The 17,201-nt window shown below is 47.6% G+C and overlaps 1 protein-coding gene across 1 annotated transcript in view; it reads right to left on the reverse strand.

Moving 5' to 3' along the window:
• The window catches only part of LOC115129775 (vang-like protein 1), a 43,017-nt gene that overhangs the window by 20,293 nt on the left and 5,523 nt on the right, over window positions 1–17,201 (reverse strand). Inside the window, exons 2-4 of the mRNA XM_065018819.1 lie at window positions 10,598–10,727; window positions 833–1,264; window positions 286–461 (exon numbers count right to left, since the gene is read on the reverse strand). Coding sequence (XP_064874891.1) covers window positions 286–461; window positions 833–1,264; window positions 10,598–10,727 — 738 coding nt within the window. The remainder of the gene's footprint in view (window positions 1–285; window positions 462–832; window positions 1,265–10,597; window positions 10,728–17,201) is intronic.

The following is a 17,201-nucleotide window of genomic DNA, read 5'->3' on the forward strand; positions in this document are numbered from 1 at the left end:
ACCAGGTTCTCCTAATCTGAACTGTTCTCTCTGGCTTATTACTTTTTACACACACACACACACACACACACACACACACACACACACACACACACACACACACACGAGATTCTTACTCACACTTCTTACTTGCTGGCTTTTCTCTGCTCCCTCTCTCTTTCTTTCTTTCTCCTCAGCCTGCTCTACCCACTGAATTGTCCCGTCTTACTTTCAAGGCCTTTTCTCCTCTCGCATCCTCCCCCTTTCCGTTCTCCCTTCCCCTCTCAATCTCCCGCCGCGTCTCACCTGAGCTGGCCCAGGTTGTAGTGGCGTGTCTCTCCGTCGGTGGAGCGCGTGACGCAGACAGAGAAGGCGGGCTGCAGCTGCCTGAGCTCCAGCAGGACGATGGCCAGGTAGTGGATGAAGAGCAGAGCGTCCACTAGAGACACAGCGTACTGCACGATGCCCTGGTAGTTCTCATCCTGGGAACAACAAGACAACCCAGCATGTGCTAGTGTCAACACACTACATAGGTACACACCAGTGGAGGCCGCTGAGGGAGGACGGCTCATAATAATGGCTGGAACGGAGCGAATGGAATGGCAAACACATCGAAACCACGTGTCATATAACAATACATTTATTCCGCTCCAGCCATTTCCACGAGCCCGTCCTCCCCAATTAAGGTGCCACCAACCTCCTGTGGCACACACACAGTCATGACAAGAGATTGACACAGAGGAAAGCAATGACGTACAAACGGAACACTTGAAGAGGCAGATGTGGTGACCAGTAATTAGACGCGTTACAAACACTGATTGTGAGTGTGAGTCTCGCTCTCTGCCTGCTGTACCTGTGAGTCCAGTATCCTCACGCCGTAGAACAGCCAGTAGGACACGACGAACAGCAGCACCAGCACGGCCAGCAGCGCTCTGAACACAAACACCCGGGGCAGGTCGGCGCGCGGAGCCCGGAAGAACAGCGCCCAAACGGCCAACAGCAGTATCAACAGCTTAAACGCCACGGAAATAAAGAGGCCCTCGCAGGCCGTGCCGCACACCAGGAGCTTGTCAGGCCAGAGGAGGTGGGGGAGAGCCAGGAAGGCCAGGGGAGTGAGGAAGACCAGCAGGCCCAGAACCACAGCCAGGGTCAGGCTAAAGTAGCGCCGGCAGTCCAGGCCCACGCTATCCTCCAGGTCCTTGGTGATCCGGACAATGTCCTCTTGGGACAGGCTGTGTTCCGACGTCCCCGTGACGGCCGTGGTGGTCTCGCCCCAGTTGTCATCCTGGGAGGGGGAGGGGGGAGAGAGGAGTCAGTGTTAAATACTGTAGCATATGAGCATGTTGCTACTAGAGTCAAATTTATTAGTGTCAGGAAAAGTTATGAATCTGGCAAGTCAGGATGGAATTTTCTACTCTAGGCTCATTTCTATAGAGAGCTTAAAAGCGGTGCTCATTTCCGTTCAAAAGTCAACCAGGGAGGGGAGGAAGAGCAAACAAAGAGTTACAGAACGAGAGAGAGAAAGACAGGAAATGGAAAAAGAAAACAGCGAATGGAGTGACTGCCAACTGGGGTACGCGAGGCGAGGCGCTGACGTCTGTGTTCTCTGGCAACAACAGATAATAAAGGTCATTTGTGGCTGGCGAGAGCTACTAAAAACAACACAGATAAGAGCCTTTATAACACTGTACCAACACAGGCCCACAGTGTAGACTGCTAACTGAGCTGCCAGGGAGGGCTGCCCAATAGAAACCAACAGGGAGACTGGACAGACAGACCAGAGACTATCTAGATGCTCTTTCCCTCATTCCCCAACGACAACAGATGGAGGCCAATTTGATTTCCTCAGCAGAGGACTCCAATTTGAAATCAGCAGGCAGCTAAAAATAGCACGGAAGGGAGAAAAAGGGAATTCATATAGGATGCATTTACCATCCATCTGAGATAGGGGACTGCACAGTGTGTGTGTGTGGGGGGGTCTCTGTCACATGGTCCTAGTATTTAAAAACAGCACAGGACGGGCAGGAGGAGGCAGAACAATAGAAGGCCAAGCTTTATCCCAGTCAGAAAGATGCAGCATCCACAGTTAATATCCCACTGTAATCAGACCAGCTTCTACTGCAGTGTCCAGAGACAAACTACATTTAGTTAAATGTTGCTGTTGTGGGTTCAATACATTAGAATTGTATTTTATGTCCCAATCCCAAGCCACTTACAGACAACCCACCATGGTTATCACACTGTGTTCAACTTCAAAGGAGCTCAGATTTGAATGAAGTCAGAGAGAACCAAGTGAGGCATATAAAATCTTTATAAAATTTGTATTTGTCACATGCGCCGAATACAACAGGTGTAGACCTTACAGTGGAAATGCTTACTTATTAGCCCTTAAATCAACAATGCAGTTAAGAAAAATATCAACAAAAAAATTATATTAAAAAAAAGTAACAACTAATTAAAGAGCAGCAATAAAATAACAATAACGAGGCTATATACAGGGGGTAGCGGTACAGAATCAAAGTCCCGGGGCACCGGTTAGTCGAGGTAATATGTACATGTAGGTAGAGTTATTAAAGTGACTATGCATAGATAATAACAGAGAGTAACAGGGGGGGACAATGCAAATAGTCTGGTTAGCCATTTGATTAGATGTTCAGGAGTCTTATGGCTTGGGGGTAGAAGCCTCTTGGATCTAGACTTGGTGCTCCTGTACTGCTTGCCGTGCAGTAGCAGAGAGAACAGTCTATGACTGGGGCGGCTGGAGTCTGACAATTTTTTGGCCTTTCCTGGTATAGAGGTCAGGAAGCTTGGCCCCAGTAATGGTACTGGGCCGTACGCACTACCCTCTGTAGTGCCTTGCGGTCGGAGGCCGTGCAGTTGCCATACCAGGCAGTGATGCAACCCGTCAGGATGCTCTCGATGGTGCAGCTGTGGAAACTTTTGAGTATCTGAGGACCCATGCCAAATCTTTTCTGTCTCCTGAGGGGGAGAAGGTTTTGTCGTGCCCTCCTCACAACTGTCTTGGTGTGCTTGGACCATGTTAGTTTGTTGGTGATGTGTACACAATAGAAACTACACCTCTGTCGCTCCTCCGTTCCTACAGGCTGAATTCCAAGCTGTGCGTCCATCTTTTTAGCAATGAATCCTCCCATATCATTACTTTCTGCCAATTCAAGCAGTCCAAGGGAGGGTTTGACGACACACAGTCAAAATGTCCAGGTTCTTATCTGAAACAGTAAAACTGACCCACCTAACGGATAACATTCCTGATACAATCCTGACCGATAACACAACCTAACGGTCGTAAATAGCCATTAGTCTAGTCAGCCTGGCCTCCAGAGAATAATCCTTATAATGGACCAATGGGAGGGCTGTAAATCACAGTGTGGCGCTGCTGTATGACCTTTGGGGTGAAAAGGACACAGGGTCAAGACATTGGCGGTTGTTATGCAACTGCACATTTGCATTTCGGTGTAAAACAAACATCCACATCTGTTTGAATGTTCAGGTCACATGGCTGGCTTGAACTGCACCATTCAACACTGGAACATATTTCAGTGCCATTTCAACAGTTCCATGCTGTGCTTCTGTTATAGGAGTCAGCTGACCCCATTGTGTAGTTTCCAGGTGGTGTTGAGCATCAGCACCTTGACTCTACCACCACAGCCCATAGCCAGAGCACTGAGATCCTCTAGTCTCCACCTGCCCACTGAACCAGGAAGAGCAGTGTGTCCACAGAGAACACACCAGGTTCAGTACCTGACCTACAAAACCCAAACCTGCCACAGTAATGAGTGAGGAAGCGGGTGGAGGAGGAGGAGAGGCAAGGGAATTGATGCAGCTCTCAACTATGTGTGTGTGAGTGTGTGAGAGTAGGGGAAAGGGAGAGCGGAGAGGAAAGAGGGGGGAGAGAGTGTGTGTGTGTGTGTGTGTAAGAGAGCCCTCATTAACACTAAAGGATGTTGAAGAAAGCCTTTGTTTCATGCTCTCACCATGGACTGGCAATGGATTCCTCAAAACATAGAGAGTGAGAGAGAGAGAAGGACTTCCATGAATGGAATGATTCCAAATAGAGAATGAAAACCCCATTTTAAATCAATCTCATTTTGATGAAGTGATCTAGAGAAACACTCCATTAAGGGTTTTCCATTTGTTGGCCCATACCAACCAGCGCTGGTTTAATATAGAGAGTTTGGAGATTTTGGATGGGGAAGTTTGGGCCCTAGCCTGCCTGCCTGCCTGCCTGCCCCCCCCCCCCCCACCTATACACACACACCTGTCAGGCCTATCTACAACATCCACCCTAATCAGAAACCTGTGGTGATTCACCAACACCTATATGGTGGTGGGGGAGGGGTTATACAGTGAAAAGTCAGCTGAATAGCCATTGAAACATCCAATTTGACATGTTCTCTCCCACACGCTGATACACATTCAGAAAGAGAGGGGAGAGGAGATGGGAGGGGACAGGGTAGCCATTGAAAGGAGAGGACACAGGATAGAGGGGCGTGAGCAAACCTGACATGCCAATGGCAACGAGAACTCCTGTGAAATCTGAACAGACCGAGGGATTCGGAGGGAGGGATTCGGAGGGAGGGACCGACAGGGAAACAGACAGACAGAGAGAGAAACAAAGAGAGAGAGGTGCATAAAAACACTAATATTCTGAGTGCTGAGAAACTGGGTAGAACTGGCCAAACCTATTCAGAAATAAGACATCTACACAATCTAACACACGCTAGGCAGCCTAGCAGTTAAGAGCGACAGGCCAATAACCTAAACGTCGCTGGTTCGAATCCCCGATCGGGCAAGGTGAAATAAATCTGCCGTTCTCACCTTGAGCAAGGCAGTTAAACCCCCCTAACAACACCTGCTCCCCGGGCGCCGATGACATGGACGTCGATGACATGGACATCGATTAAGGAAGCCTCTCTGATTCAGAGGGGTTGGGTTAAATGTGGAAGACATTTCAGGTTGATTGCATTCAGTTGTGCAACTGAGTAGGTGTCCCCACTTCCCTTTCAAACGTTGCCACTCAGGACGCCGTTCGTTCTATTATCAAAGAACGGATAGAGACAAATCTGGAAGCGATCGATTGTCAAACCAAAGTGTAGAAATATTAATGTCGCCAACCATTCAGTGTGTGTGTGTGTGTGTGTGTGTGTGTGTGTGTGTGTGTGTCTAACATGTCATCGGTGAGAATCTTTCTCCACGTATAAATTAAGTGAAATACAACACCTTTTGCTCAGAGACTGAGCATAAGCACAGACTCCTGGGAGACGAGCGGTGTCTCTGTGTGTAAATATAGCAACGCACAGGGGACATTCCTAGAAGCCGTTCACATCCAGCTCCAACCACAGCCATGACAAGCAACGCAAAGCAAACAAAGCTGCCGATTACATGTCAAGACAGAGAGGCAGGGAAGGTGGGCAGAAGCACTAACATGGAGGAAATAGGTGGAACAGCCAGGAACAACGTTGGAGTTCAGACTGCCAGAAAGAGAGTCCAGTAGGGTTAAATAGGAGTTCTATTTAAACTAAACACTTGTCCTCTAACCCTCCTATCACATCGTGAGATGCAGCTCATTTTGAACGTCATATAAAAGGACCATAAGATTCCAGCGTTGTTCATCAGAGCAGATTTCTCCCTCCAAAAAAAAAAAAAAAAAAAAACCCTGGCCATTTTGAAATCACTTCTAAAAACAGTGGTCTCACAGACCACAACAGCTACACCAAAACCACTGTCTCTCAGTGTATTTAACAAATGCAAGCACGCTACTTGAACACGAATGGCTTGCCAGTTGCATTCATGTCAACTCCTTGTATCCAGACCTTTAACATCCACTTGGATCGAAGGAAATGTTACAGCCCTTGGCCATCCAACACACAGTCCGTTGTTACTGTGTCTTACCTGGCCTGACTCTGTGCATGGCCCTGGGCTGAGAGTAGGAGTGTCCCCAGGTGGAGCGCTGGAGTCGTCCTCTTCCTTGGAGGTCTCCACCACCATCTCCTCCATCCCCATCATCACCTCCATAGTCTCCATCAAAGCAGAGAGCGGAGAGCTCATGTCGAAACAGCAAACTTTTACATGTAACAGCGTCGCCAGGACAGGGAGAAGCTTGGCCATGAAGATCCAGCTAGTGCATCTCTCCACGCTGAGACAACCTCTCTGCCTCCACCGCTACCCTGCTGCAGCCTCACCACTAGATCTCCATCACCCCATCACGCCCCGAGAGAGATTCTACTGTATGGGCTGTGTGTCTCTGGGTTTAATGTACAGGCTATGAAAGGCAACACACACACACACACAGAGAGACATCACATGGGATGTCCTACTAGCAGCAAGATATGGGGGGGGGTGAAAGGGCCAGTGGAGGATGAAGGGGGGGGGTAAATTAAACAAGCAGCTGTGCCCCTCATAGAGATAGCAAACAAAATAACAAACCAATTAGGCTCAGAGGGCTCCTGCCTGCCGCCCCCATATCCCCTCCCATCCCATCTTTAAACGCTATTTTTCTATTCCTTCACTTCCCTGGGGCAACTTCTCTCATTCTCTCCCGCTCTGTCTCTCTCCGCTCATCCTTGCCTGCTCCAGTGAAAACCACTCTCCGTCCATTCCTTCTGAGCCACTGAGCATTACGGTGACAGCGTCACGACTTGCGGCCAATAGCGAAGGGCCTGACGAGGGACCTGGGCGGCCCGGGTGCAGCCAATGAACACACGGTGACGACGACAGTCTTTGTACGGATTAACTGTTCATAGACATTGGATTGCAGGCTTATAGCAGCCTCTATGGAGGATGACAAAACAACCAGTCACACCACCGCTAGAAGATGCCTTGTTACTAAAAGATGGAGATGTCATAAAACATTTTTTTAAAGATTCATAGATACTCTACAGATTCAAGTAAAACGCAGATCTCGAAAAAGGACTGGAGTGGACACAGTAACTCACTTCCTGTGTGAAGAAGCGCCTTCTTCGACCACTTGTCTCCTGCATAGACCTAGAACTCGCCTCAACCCCAAAAACACAGAAACATGGACTCATTTTGTTAGAGAGACCTCAACTAGTGGAGAAGCAGAGGCTCAACATGGGGGTGGGGGAAGACATGAGAACAAGCCCTGCGCCACATCCAAGGTCCCGACATCACTACTACTGTACCACATACTTCCCCAACACAGAAGTACCTGCACTCCGCCTAGAAATACAGTGTAGTCGTGTTGGTACCTCTTTACTGTCACGCCTTGGTCATTATATTTTGTGTTTTTGGTATATGTTTGGGTAAGCCAGGGTGTGACATGGGTTTATATGTTGTGTTTCGTATTGGGGTTTGTAGTAATTGGGATTGTGTTGATTAGGGGTGTGTCTAGTTAGGCTTGGCTGCCTGAGGCGATTCTCATTTGGAGTCAGCTGCTTATCGTTGTCTCTGATTGGGAACCGTATTTAGGTAGCCTGAGTTCGCGTCGTATTTTGTGGGTGTTTGTCCTGTCTCTGTGTTGTAGTCACCAGATAGGCTGTAATTAGTGTCACGTTCCGTTTGTTGTTTTGTATTGTATAGTTATTTCATGTATCACGTTTTTCTTCATTAAAGTAACATGAGTAACCTACACGCTGCATTTCGGTCCGACTCTCTTCATTCAACAGACGAACGCCGTTACATTTACCTAATACAGTGTAGTCGTGTTGGTACCTCTTTACCTAATACAGTGTAGTCGTGTTGGTACCTCTTTACCTAACCATCTGAGAGGACAGGCGCTGCTGTAATTGGGCAGAATTAAGCTGGAGGGAGAGGAGGGGGGGAAGACAGGGGTGGGGAGGTACAGTAGTGAGGTGCTTGTTATGGGGCTGGGGGATCAGAGCCTGGCAGAGTTTGGTTTGATGTCCCGTTGGCACTGCCTCCATTCTGAGGGACTGGCAGGGACTACATCTGCCCCCCTTTTGGATTTCGCCTGCAGTAAATGACACGACGACCAATTGGCAGCCGGGAAAAAGAAATGTCCCACTTCTTTAAGCCAGATTCTTATTCACTTCAATGCCGAGGTTAGGTAGTACGCAACCATCACACAGATGTGAACATGTGCAGCAACCTGTGTAATATGCCTTTACAAACCAGAATTAGCCTACGTGACACAAACAAGCTTTGAGCTGGAGGCCTGGAATGAGTCACACACAGAGGCGCACACAAACACAATGTCTAACTGTTGGGTTCTATAAGGCTTCTGATTTCATTGACATCCCGTGAACTATAAATAAAGTTAGATCCACTTTCTCTTTTCAAACAGCTGTCGGTGTCAGCAGGAGAGGTGGGAGGTGGAGGGCTGTTCATTCTCAAAGAATGCTTCCTGGCTTTTATTTACATATAAAAATATATATATATAAATATATATCTCATGTTTCTCCTGGGTGCCACTTAATCTACCACATAATGGTAGAGCAGTGAGGACCTAGAGTGCATTCCTCAGCTGCACAACTCACAGCTGCACAACTCACAGCTGCACAACTCTGTTATGCCAGAGACGAGTACTTCAGAAGTCCCCATTCCGCATCTACGGTCTACCGTTACAACACTGATATAATGTATCATAAATACACGAGTAGTCGAGACGAATAGGGACCGCTACTATTCTCTTGACTGGAGAGTGTTGAGCATTAGCGCACTAGCATAGCCTGGAGGCTGGAGCTTTGGACTGGTTCCCTCAATGGCAGCCGTTCAATGTAGTAGCAGACAGCTCTGTTCAAACATCACTGCAGAATCACCAAGAACTGCACCATCATAAAACTGTCAAGACAAAATTATGAGAAAAGAATTGAGCATACTGAGACCAACGACCTGATTTGCCAAATCAAATTCTGTACCCAAACGCACAATGACAAACAAAGTATAGCTTACAGTATGACGTATTTACTCAGTGTCCCTGACAAGCTCAACAGCAAACAACCCGAAACACACACACACAAGCACCCTGACAAAACAATTCATTCTGGAGGGCTGGTTATAGCAGAGTAAGAGAGGGCCACAGCTTGCTAAGGACTGGCACCCTCCTGACAAACACAAGCCCCTGCATCTGGGCTCACACACCGTGTCAAAGACACCACACAGTACACACACACACACACACACACACAGTGTCAAAACACAGAAAATACTCACACATACACAGCGCTACAGCCAAACCCCAGAAACACACACTAATCAATTCCACAAGATGAAAAAGCATGTGAGTATGTCTGGATATTTCCAGGAAATATGCCTCCAAAGTCAAAATGACGGTCCAATGCATCGTTAAGACGTTGTGCAGCCGGCCACATGTGAATGTCTGTACTTGGGATGTGCACGGTTACTATATACGAAAATACCCGAACGGATGTTAGTAATCAAACACTTGAATATGGGATTTCATTTCAGCAGGCAAAAAATTATAGGCCTATTTTAACACTGAAAAATATTTCTAAATTAAATTAAAATATCCATGTGATGTGACATTGTTACATACAAGGATATACCATGACATTTCTAAAGACTATTTCATAAAACAATCTTTTCAATATAGTTTATGGTGCGACCCATAAAAAGACCGGTAGCCTTCACGTATGTAGCTCGTTTATGCCTCTCACTAATGCAATGCAAGATGGAATAAAATTACAGAGGTAAAAGCTGGCCAAATGTGAAGTAGTCGGCTACAACGAACTACCAACAGGTAGCCTGTTGTTTTATCTCAATGGGGTTGGGGGGGAAAGTGCATCATGTGGCCTCAATTATCTTAGCTAATTGGATGCTACAGGTTAGCTAGTATTGGCTGTAGCATAGTTGCATTGGCTACTGCCCCCCCCCCCCCCACCCAGGGCATGTACACCCATCAGCATTACCGCAGGGAGTTTACCGCAAAGGAGTTTGCCAAGTGGGTCAGTAAGGGTTAGTGTAATGGTGAGAGAAGGGCTGGTAGTGGTAGTGTTGCTCTGCGCTATACTCTACAGTGGTGAACATAGAATTTGTACATGGACGGCAAAATCTGTGTATAAGCCAATACATCTGGATCTGTCCAACGGTCTGTCTTGCTGTTAACATCTAATTTTATATCCCTCCCTCTCTTCAAGGGCCAGGCAGACCTAGCACTCAAAGCCCACTTCCAGCAGTACTTTATCAGCCAAAGCCTGAAACCCGTAAAGACAGAATGCCTAGTGTTTAACACCAGAGACTATGTGCACTAGCTGTACAACACAACAAAAGGGACATAAACACAGTGTGTGTGTGATCTGAAAGCCTCAAACAGGCCTGTGAAGTACTCAGTTCAACCAGAAAGGCACAGGGCTTGTCCGGGCCGGCTGGTGGATAGATTGACTTGCTCCCATGATTGGATTTATACATGTGCATTTGATGCAATCATTTGTATTACAAATAAGTTGTTTACCATAAATCCAACTACAAGCACGGACAAACAGCCACGTGAGCTAGGCTGTCCACCGACGCATACTGTATGTGCCAGTGCCTTTCTGATTAAATTACCATCATAATGAGGCATTGCACAATAAATACAAATCAGGGTAATAAAACAGGAATATAGAAATGTAAAAGTTAAGGAGTTGTCATGTGTGGGCTGTGTGGGCAGGGATTGGCCTACCTGGACCTCCTCCCCCAGTACAGACGAGTCTCCCAGCAGTGGTTCTGCTGGCGGTGCGTTGATGGTGACAGACTTCTCCGAGCGGCTGCCATCCTTGCTGCGTGACTTGTGGTGGTCGCGGCTGCGCTCCCTGAGAAACAACGACAGGTACACCGGGTGAGTCGACGGGTACGGGGTTACCATGACAACCAGCAGACCAGAGGATAGGAAGAGTGCATGTCGGCGTGGCGAATAGCAACGGACTGCCACAGGCGGGATTTCCAGTACGAGCCTCATGTTATTTCCCTCTCTTTGATTCTCATTCTCTCCCTCTTTCTTCCATAGCATCAGCAACAACAGGGTTATAGGAGTCTTCATAATCCTGCTGGCTTTTACTTAGAATTTCTTTAATTAGTATTCTCTCACAGTGAACGTATGCAGGGGCTTAGCTGAAAACTCAGACGCTGTTTGAGTCAGAAAAGAGGACTAGGGGACCAGGGGAATAGAGGACTAGGGGACCAGGGGAATAGAGGACTAGGGGACCAGGGGAATAGAGGACTAGGGGACCAGGGGAATAGAGGACTAGGGGACCAGGGGAATAGAGGACCAGGGGAATAGAGGACTTGGGGACCAGGGGAATAGAGGACTTGGGGACCAGGGGAATAGAGGACTTGGCGACCAGGGGAATAGAGGACTTGGCGACCAGGGGAATAGAGGACTTGGCGACCAGGGGAATAGAGGACTTGGCGACCAGGGGAATAGAGGACTTGGCGGCCAGGGGAATAGAGGACTTGGCGGCCAGGGGAATAGAGGACTTGGCGACCAGGGGAATAGAGGACTTGGCGACAGGGGAATAGAGGACTAGGGGACCAGGGGAATAGAGGACTTGGGGACAGGGGAGGACTAGGGGACCAGGGGAATAGAGGACCAGGGGAATAGAGGACTAGGGGACCAGGGGAATAGAGGACTAGGGGACCAGGGGAATGGAGGACCATTAATTTTAATTTAACCCTTATTTTACCAGGTAAATTGACTGAGAACACATTCTCATTTACAGCAACGACCTGGGGAATAGTTACAGAGGACGGGGTGATGAAGGAGCAAATAGGAAACTGGCAATGATTAGGTGGCCATGATGGTATGAGAGCCAGATTGGGAATTTAGCCAGGACACTGGGGTTAACACCCCTACTCTTACAATAAGAGCCATGGGATCTTAAGTAACCGCAGAGTCAGGACACCCGTTTAACGTCCCATCCGAAAGACAGCACCCTACACAGGGCAATGTCCACAATCACTGCCCTGTGTTATTGGGATAAAACATTTTTTGACCAGAGAAAAGAGTACCTCCTACTGGACCTCCAACACCACTTCCAGCAGCATCTGGTCTCCCAGACAGGGATCGACCAGGACCAACCCTGCTGAGGCAGCCAGCAGTGGGAGACTAGAGGACAAGGGAAGTAGAGGACTAGGGGACCAGGCCTTTACCTGCTGATGAGTCTAAAGGTAGCAAAGCATTCTTTATTCCATTCCTTGCCTCCCTCATGACCCAACTACCAACCAAACCGCTGTGAACTCGCCTCTACTTCACCTCACTTCCTCCCACGTTAAATCTGCCCCGCGAGGGCCATTAGTGGATCCGACCCCGGCACTGACCCTCTTCACCTCCCCGCTCCCCAGATCCTGTGTGGGAGTGAGTGACAGACAGGGTTTCTCCATCCAGCCATATACAGTACAACACATGGCACTGTGCCCAATGCAGCTCCATCATGGCTCTACTACCCCGGACACTGCGGAGGCTCATCGCTCTCCCAGCCTCCACTAATCTGATCTCTTGTCAATCCCATTCTATTTCCAATTGCCCTCAGCCATGGTACTGTACTGTAGCTAGATACTCATGGTCTGGTCTGTTAGAGGGATAGCCATGGTACTGTACTGTACAGTAGCTAGATACTCATGGTCTGGTCTGTTAGAGGGATAGCCATGGTACTGTACAGTAGCTAGATACTCATGGTCTGGTCTGTTAGAGGGATAGCCATGGTACTGTACTGTATAGTAGCTAGATACTCATGGTCTGGTCTGTTAGAGGGATAGCCATGGTACTGTACTGTACAGTAGCTAGATACAGTACTTTCCGGTCTGTTACAGAGGGACAGCGTGAGAATAGAAGAGAGATGAGGAGCGAGAGAGAGAAACAGGCTAGTGTGGAGATAACAGGACAGGCTCGGCCTGATCTAATTTATCGCAGAGGGATTATGGGGGAAACAAACAAGTGGCAGAATGAAAACGTGTTGTACGTCTTTATTAAAAATTCCAGAAATTGCAAATGCTAGACAACATGGGCTGAATTACAACCGGAGTGTCATCCAGGGACATCAACAAACAACTTATGGGAAAACCACGATTTAAAACACGCGCAAACCTCTAGCTATGATGAAGACCAAGCACAGTTCAAGATATTGCTGCCATTTTTCTTTTGACCCTAAATGTTCATTTCTTGTCCTCTGAGCGTATCTCCGTGTAAGGAGTCTTTTGTGAAGACCATAAAATTGATGTATCGAGTGTAACAAATGACATTTCCTCTAAATGGGGTGGCTTTTCCTGTATCTCTCTTTCACTGCAGGCAGTAACGTGGCCACCTCAGTCTCAGTGCTGGCAGAGGACCCTGGTGTGTCCCAGTATGCCTTGTTTAGGGATGTTCAAATCCTTTAGAATACCTCACGTGGTCATATCAGATTCACTTTTTTGGTGCGTAGCACTGTAGATATGTATTCCTTATGCATTAGGATAAATGCCACAAACAACGTATGATGGTTCAATTGGTGTTACTGGCACATTTTACCCATCTGTTACGGAACATAGGCATGGATTTGGTTGTGAGAGCTGGATGCCAGGACATGAAAGAGCACTATGCACTTTTCTTAAGCTTGCAATGTGGATATTCAATGACATAGACACTATTGATCTCATAGATCCATTATTGATGGACCTAAAGCAATCAAAACAGCAATCAGGTTCAACTAAATAGATGAGTCACACTTCAGAGAGCCGCTGAAGCATTCAGCATAGGTAAAAGTGGTTGAAGGATCAACGCTGATCGGACGGCCCATCAGGATATCCTGACGTTAGGCTCATCGGGGGAATCGGTGTGATTGGCTGCTAATGGAAGTAATGGACCTCTATAGAAGCCAATGTGTTGTGATAGCGAGGTGAACACATCAGTTTCCTGCCTCTATTCTGGGGTTTTCCCCTTTTGACCAGGACACGGTTTCCTATTGAAAATGACCGCAGCCAGCTTCCACAAACTCAGATGAACAATATCATAAAAATAGAATAATGCAACATGCAAAGATAAATTGGAACAGGATTAGAATTCTTAATAAACATATTTCTTCACTGGGGCTGGGAAATCTGAAGAGTCCGTCATAGTGGAATGGCATTCTCCATTGACATTACTTCAACACTGCATGGTACTCCAGAAATAACAGGAGAGGCACGAAGAGACATTCAGAACTAATACATTGAATCTAGAAGGAAGAGGAGATCGAAGTAATCCTTAAATAAATGATGGATATCATTACTAGTGCTACAATTAGTCCAGCGAGCAGCATGATCATCATTTACACTGACAGTGATGGTGATTAGTAACTGGAGGAGCCCTATTGGGAGATAGCTGGAGCCCTATTGGGAGATAGCTGGAGCCCCTATTGGGAGATAGCTGGAGCCCTATTGGGAGATAGCTGGAGCCCTATTGGGAGATAGCTGGTGAGGAGAGAGGGTGGGGGACTTGTTACAGTACTCATACTTACAGTACTCATTAATATGGTATGGTACTGTACTGCTGCACAGGCCAGGGTTGGGTAGAGGGTTGTACTACAAAGCAGGATCAAGGAGTTAGCCTGCTAACTTGCTTTAAATATGATGGAAATACATTTTTGGAAAGATACGCTTGAAATGGGCATGGTCTACTTAACTCCACAACCAAAAACTCATATCTAAGTTTAGCTCCATGAACAAGAAAATAACTAGCTATTTCTGGTTGTTTATCAAAGTTAGCTGGCTTACTCATTGATACTCATTTGTGGTGTACCCCTCCAGCCAATAGGGGTTGTAAAGTCACATCGGGGTAGGCTCAGTTAAGCCGTTTATCCGGGAGTCGATGTAAAGATTGGATGACTCATACACGGGTACGTCTGGAGGCAGCTGCTTATGACTGGTGTGATTCTTTAAAATCAATGGAGGACGGATGATGAAGGAGAGAGTCTCAAGCACCCTTTTTATATCACAGCCTGCCTTTCAGAAACAGACTTCAGGAAAGCAGAAAGTAGCTTGTGGGCAAATCAATGTGCAACTCTTCCTCCTCTCATCCTCCTCCTCCTGCATCATTAACACACAACGCCAGCCAGCCTCATTGCTATTCTACAGCCCTCCTCTGGTATCATTTGATTAAAAAGGAATTTGACTTCCAGCGTGGCTTCCTAAAGCAGATGTGGCTTTTAGATGGAGGATGGAAGCCTGGCAACCTACGGCAGCGCCAAACCTGGGAGCGATTTCCACCGCAACACCCGCAGCTAAGTCTGACACTGTCTGTGCACCCCCTCTCACTGACACAGAGGGCTGTGGGAAACAAAGCCGATTTGCACCTCCTCCGCCAAGAGTCTGTCTGTGGATGAATTTGCTCGCTTTCCGCATGGCTGGCCAGTCAAACCACACCCACACCTGTGTAAAACAGGCACCGTGTCAAGGCGGAGCTCAGAGCCCAAGAAGCTCGGTACTCACTGCCAGTGTCAGCTAACGGGAGGATGACGAGGAGCCAAATACATAACCACACTCTCAGAATAATCATATTACAGGGAGAGAGAGAGGCCGTTTTCACTTCACCTTGAGAGAGTGGCTGTTCTCAATGACACTGGCAGCTCTGCTCACTCTGTGTAACTGTAACAAGGAAGGGGGGGGGGGGTGAACAGGCAAAGAGGTGTGGCTGTGGCAGATAGACAACATTAAACTAACAAAGGTCATTTACTCAACCCTAAATCAACACAGCCAAGGTCTCTATAGCTTCAAGCCTGGACATAGCACATTCATTTGCCCATCCCTCATAGTGACGGGGAGAATCCATGGCGGCAGCATTGCTCAATGACATTTCTCCACACAGTGTTGAGCCAGAGAGAGAGCGAGGCCCAGGGAGCAGTGTGTGATAGGGGCCGTGGTGAGGCCAGACTGTTGGCTAGGATTAGCTCCACTATCAGGTGACAGGGTACACAATGTATGACATGTACCAGTGTCTCCACTATAGCATTAATCAGGCAAGGTGGGTGCCTCTCCTTGACCTGCTCTGTAGACGTTTCAGTTGGAAAGTTCAAAAGCAGCATGTGGGTAAGGGGGTATTTTCACTCCACTTGGCTTTTCCCATTAGCATCAACTCTAATCAGAAAGTTCCAGAAATAGGGTGTCTCCCTAAAATGTGGCCTGCCTCAGAAAGGGGAACAGTTTGGGGAACCATAACACCCCAAGCAGCAAAGGGATTAAAAGTTTGGCATGAGATAGTGAATTGAATAAATTACGTGTTAATCGAGTGTGCCGCCATATAATTGGAGTCCTACCAATCAAAAAGAGTCAATTTTCCACATGACTGCCTACCAATGTGAGACTCACTAGTCAATGATCATTGGCTCCACAGACACAGAAGAAGAGCCCCTCTCTGGAGAAGAGAAAGAAGCCTCAGAAGTTACTGACGTCACTCAACGCCACCGTTACGGCGGATGCAGAAAGGCAGGTGATCTTGGTCTGGGAGAATCGTCAGTAGGTAGCAAACTACTCTGGTGTCCTTAAAAAGACCAAGCGCCACTGTCTACAGAGGCACAGTGGCTTACAATGGGGACTGACTGGGTTCCCTGTGTATAAATCGCGATAGAGACGACACCACAAAAACAGCAACACGAGGCAGCGATCCGGAGTCAGTGGGAGAGACGTTTGACACGGTACAGGATCACGCAGCTTGAGCCATGGTAATATCTTGGAAGTTCATTCTCTGGTATCTTTTTAGCTTTAGTTGTGTACCAAGGCCAGACATGGGATCTCAGAGAGGCACACAGCTGTTTACGTGTGTGTGTGTGTGTGTGTGTGTGTGTGTGTGTGTGTGTGTGTGTGTCCAAGTCTGGCACAGATGTAATTAGACAATGGCAATCCAAAGCCTCTTCATGCATGGCACCCGTCAGAGTAAAAGGATTATACTTCAGATGAGACCGGGGTTTTCAAAGCCAAGCGTTTCTCTTTTGTCTATTGAATTAGAGGCCTTAGCATAGTGGGAGAGGAGAGAGAGGAGCGAGTGGAAAGGAGTTTGGCAAGGAGGCCCTGTACCGCCTCTCCAATTTGCCATCACTCACTTCCTGCATCCCAAACGGCACACTAAACCTTAACTAGTGCTCTACTTTTTACCAAAGCCCTGTGGGCCCTGGGGGTCCTGGCCAGAAACAGTGCACTATATAGGGAATAGGGTGATCTTTAGGACACAGTCACTCTCTTCAGAGTTACAGATACAGGAAGAGGGAATAGGGTGATCTTTAGGACACAGTCACTCTCTTCAGAGTTACAGATACAGGAAGAGAGGGAATAGGGTGATCTTT

The sequence above is a fragment of the Oncorhynchus nerka genome, linkage group LG5 (assembly GCF_034236695.1).
Source record: "Oncorhynchus nerka isolate Pitt River linkage group LG5, Oner_Uvic_2.0, whole genome shotgun sequence".
Lineage (NCBI taxonomy): Eukaryota > Metazoa > Chordata > Actinopteri > Salmoniformes > Salmonidae > Oncorhynchus > Oncorhynchus nerka.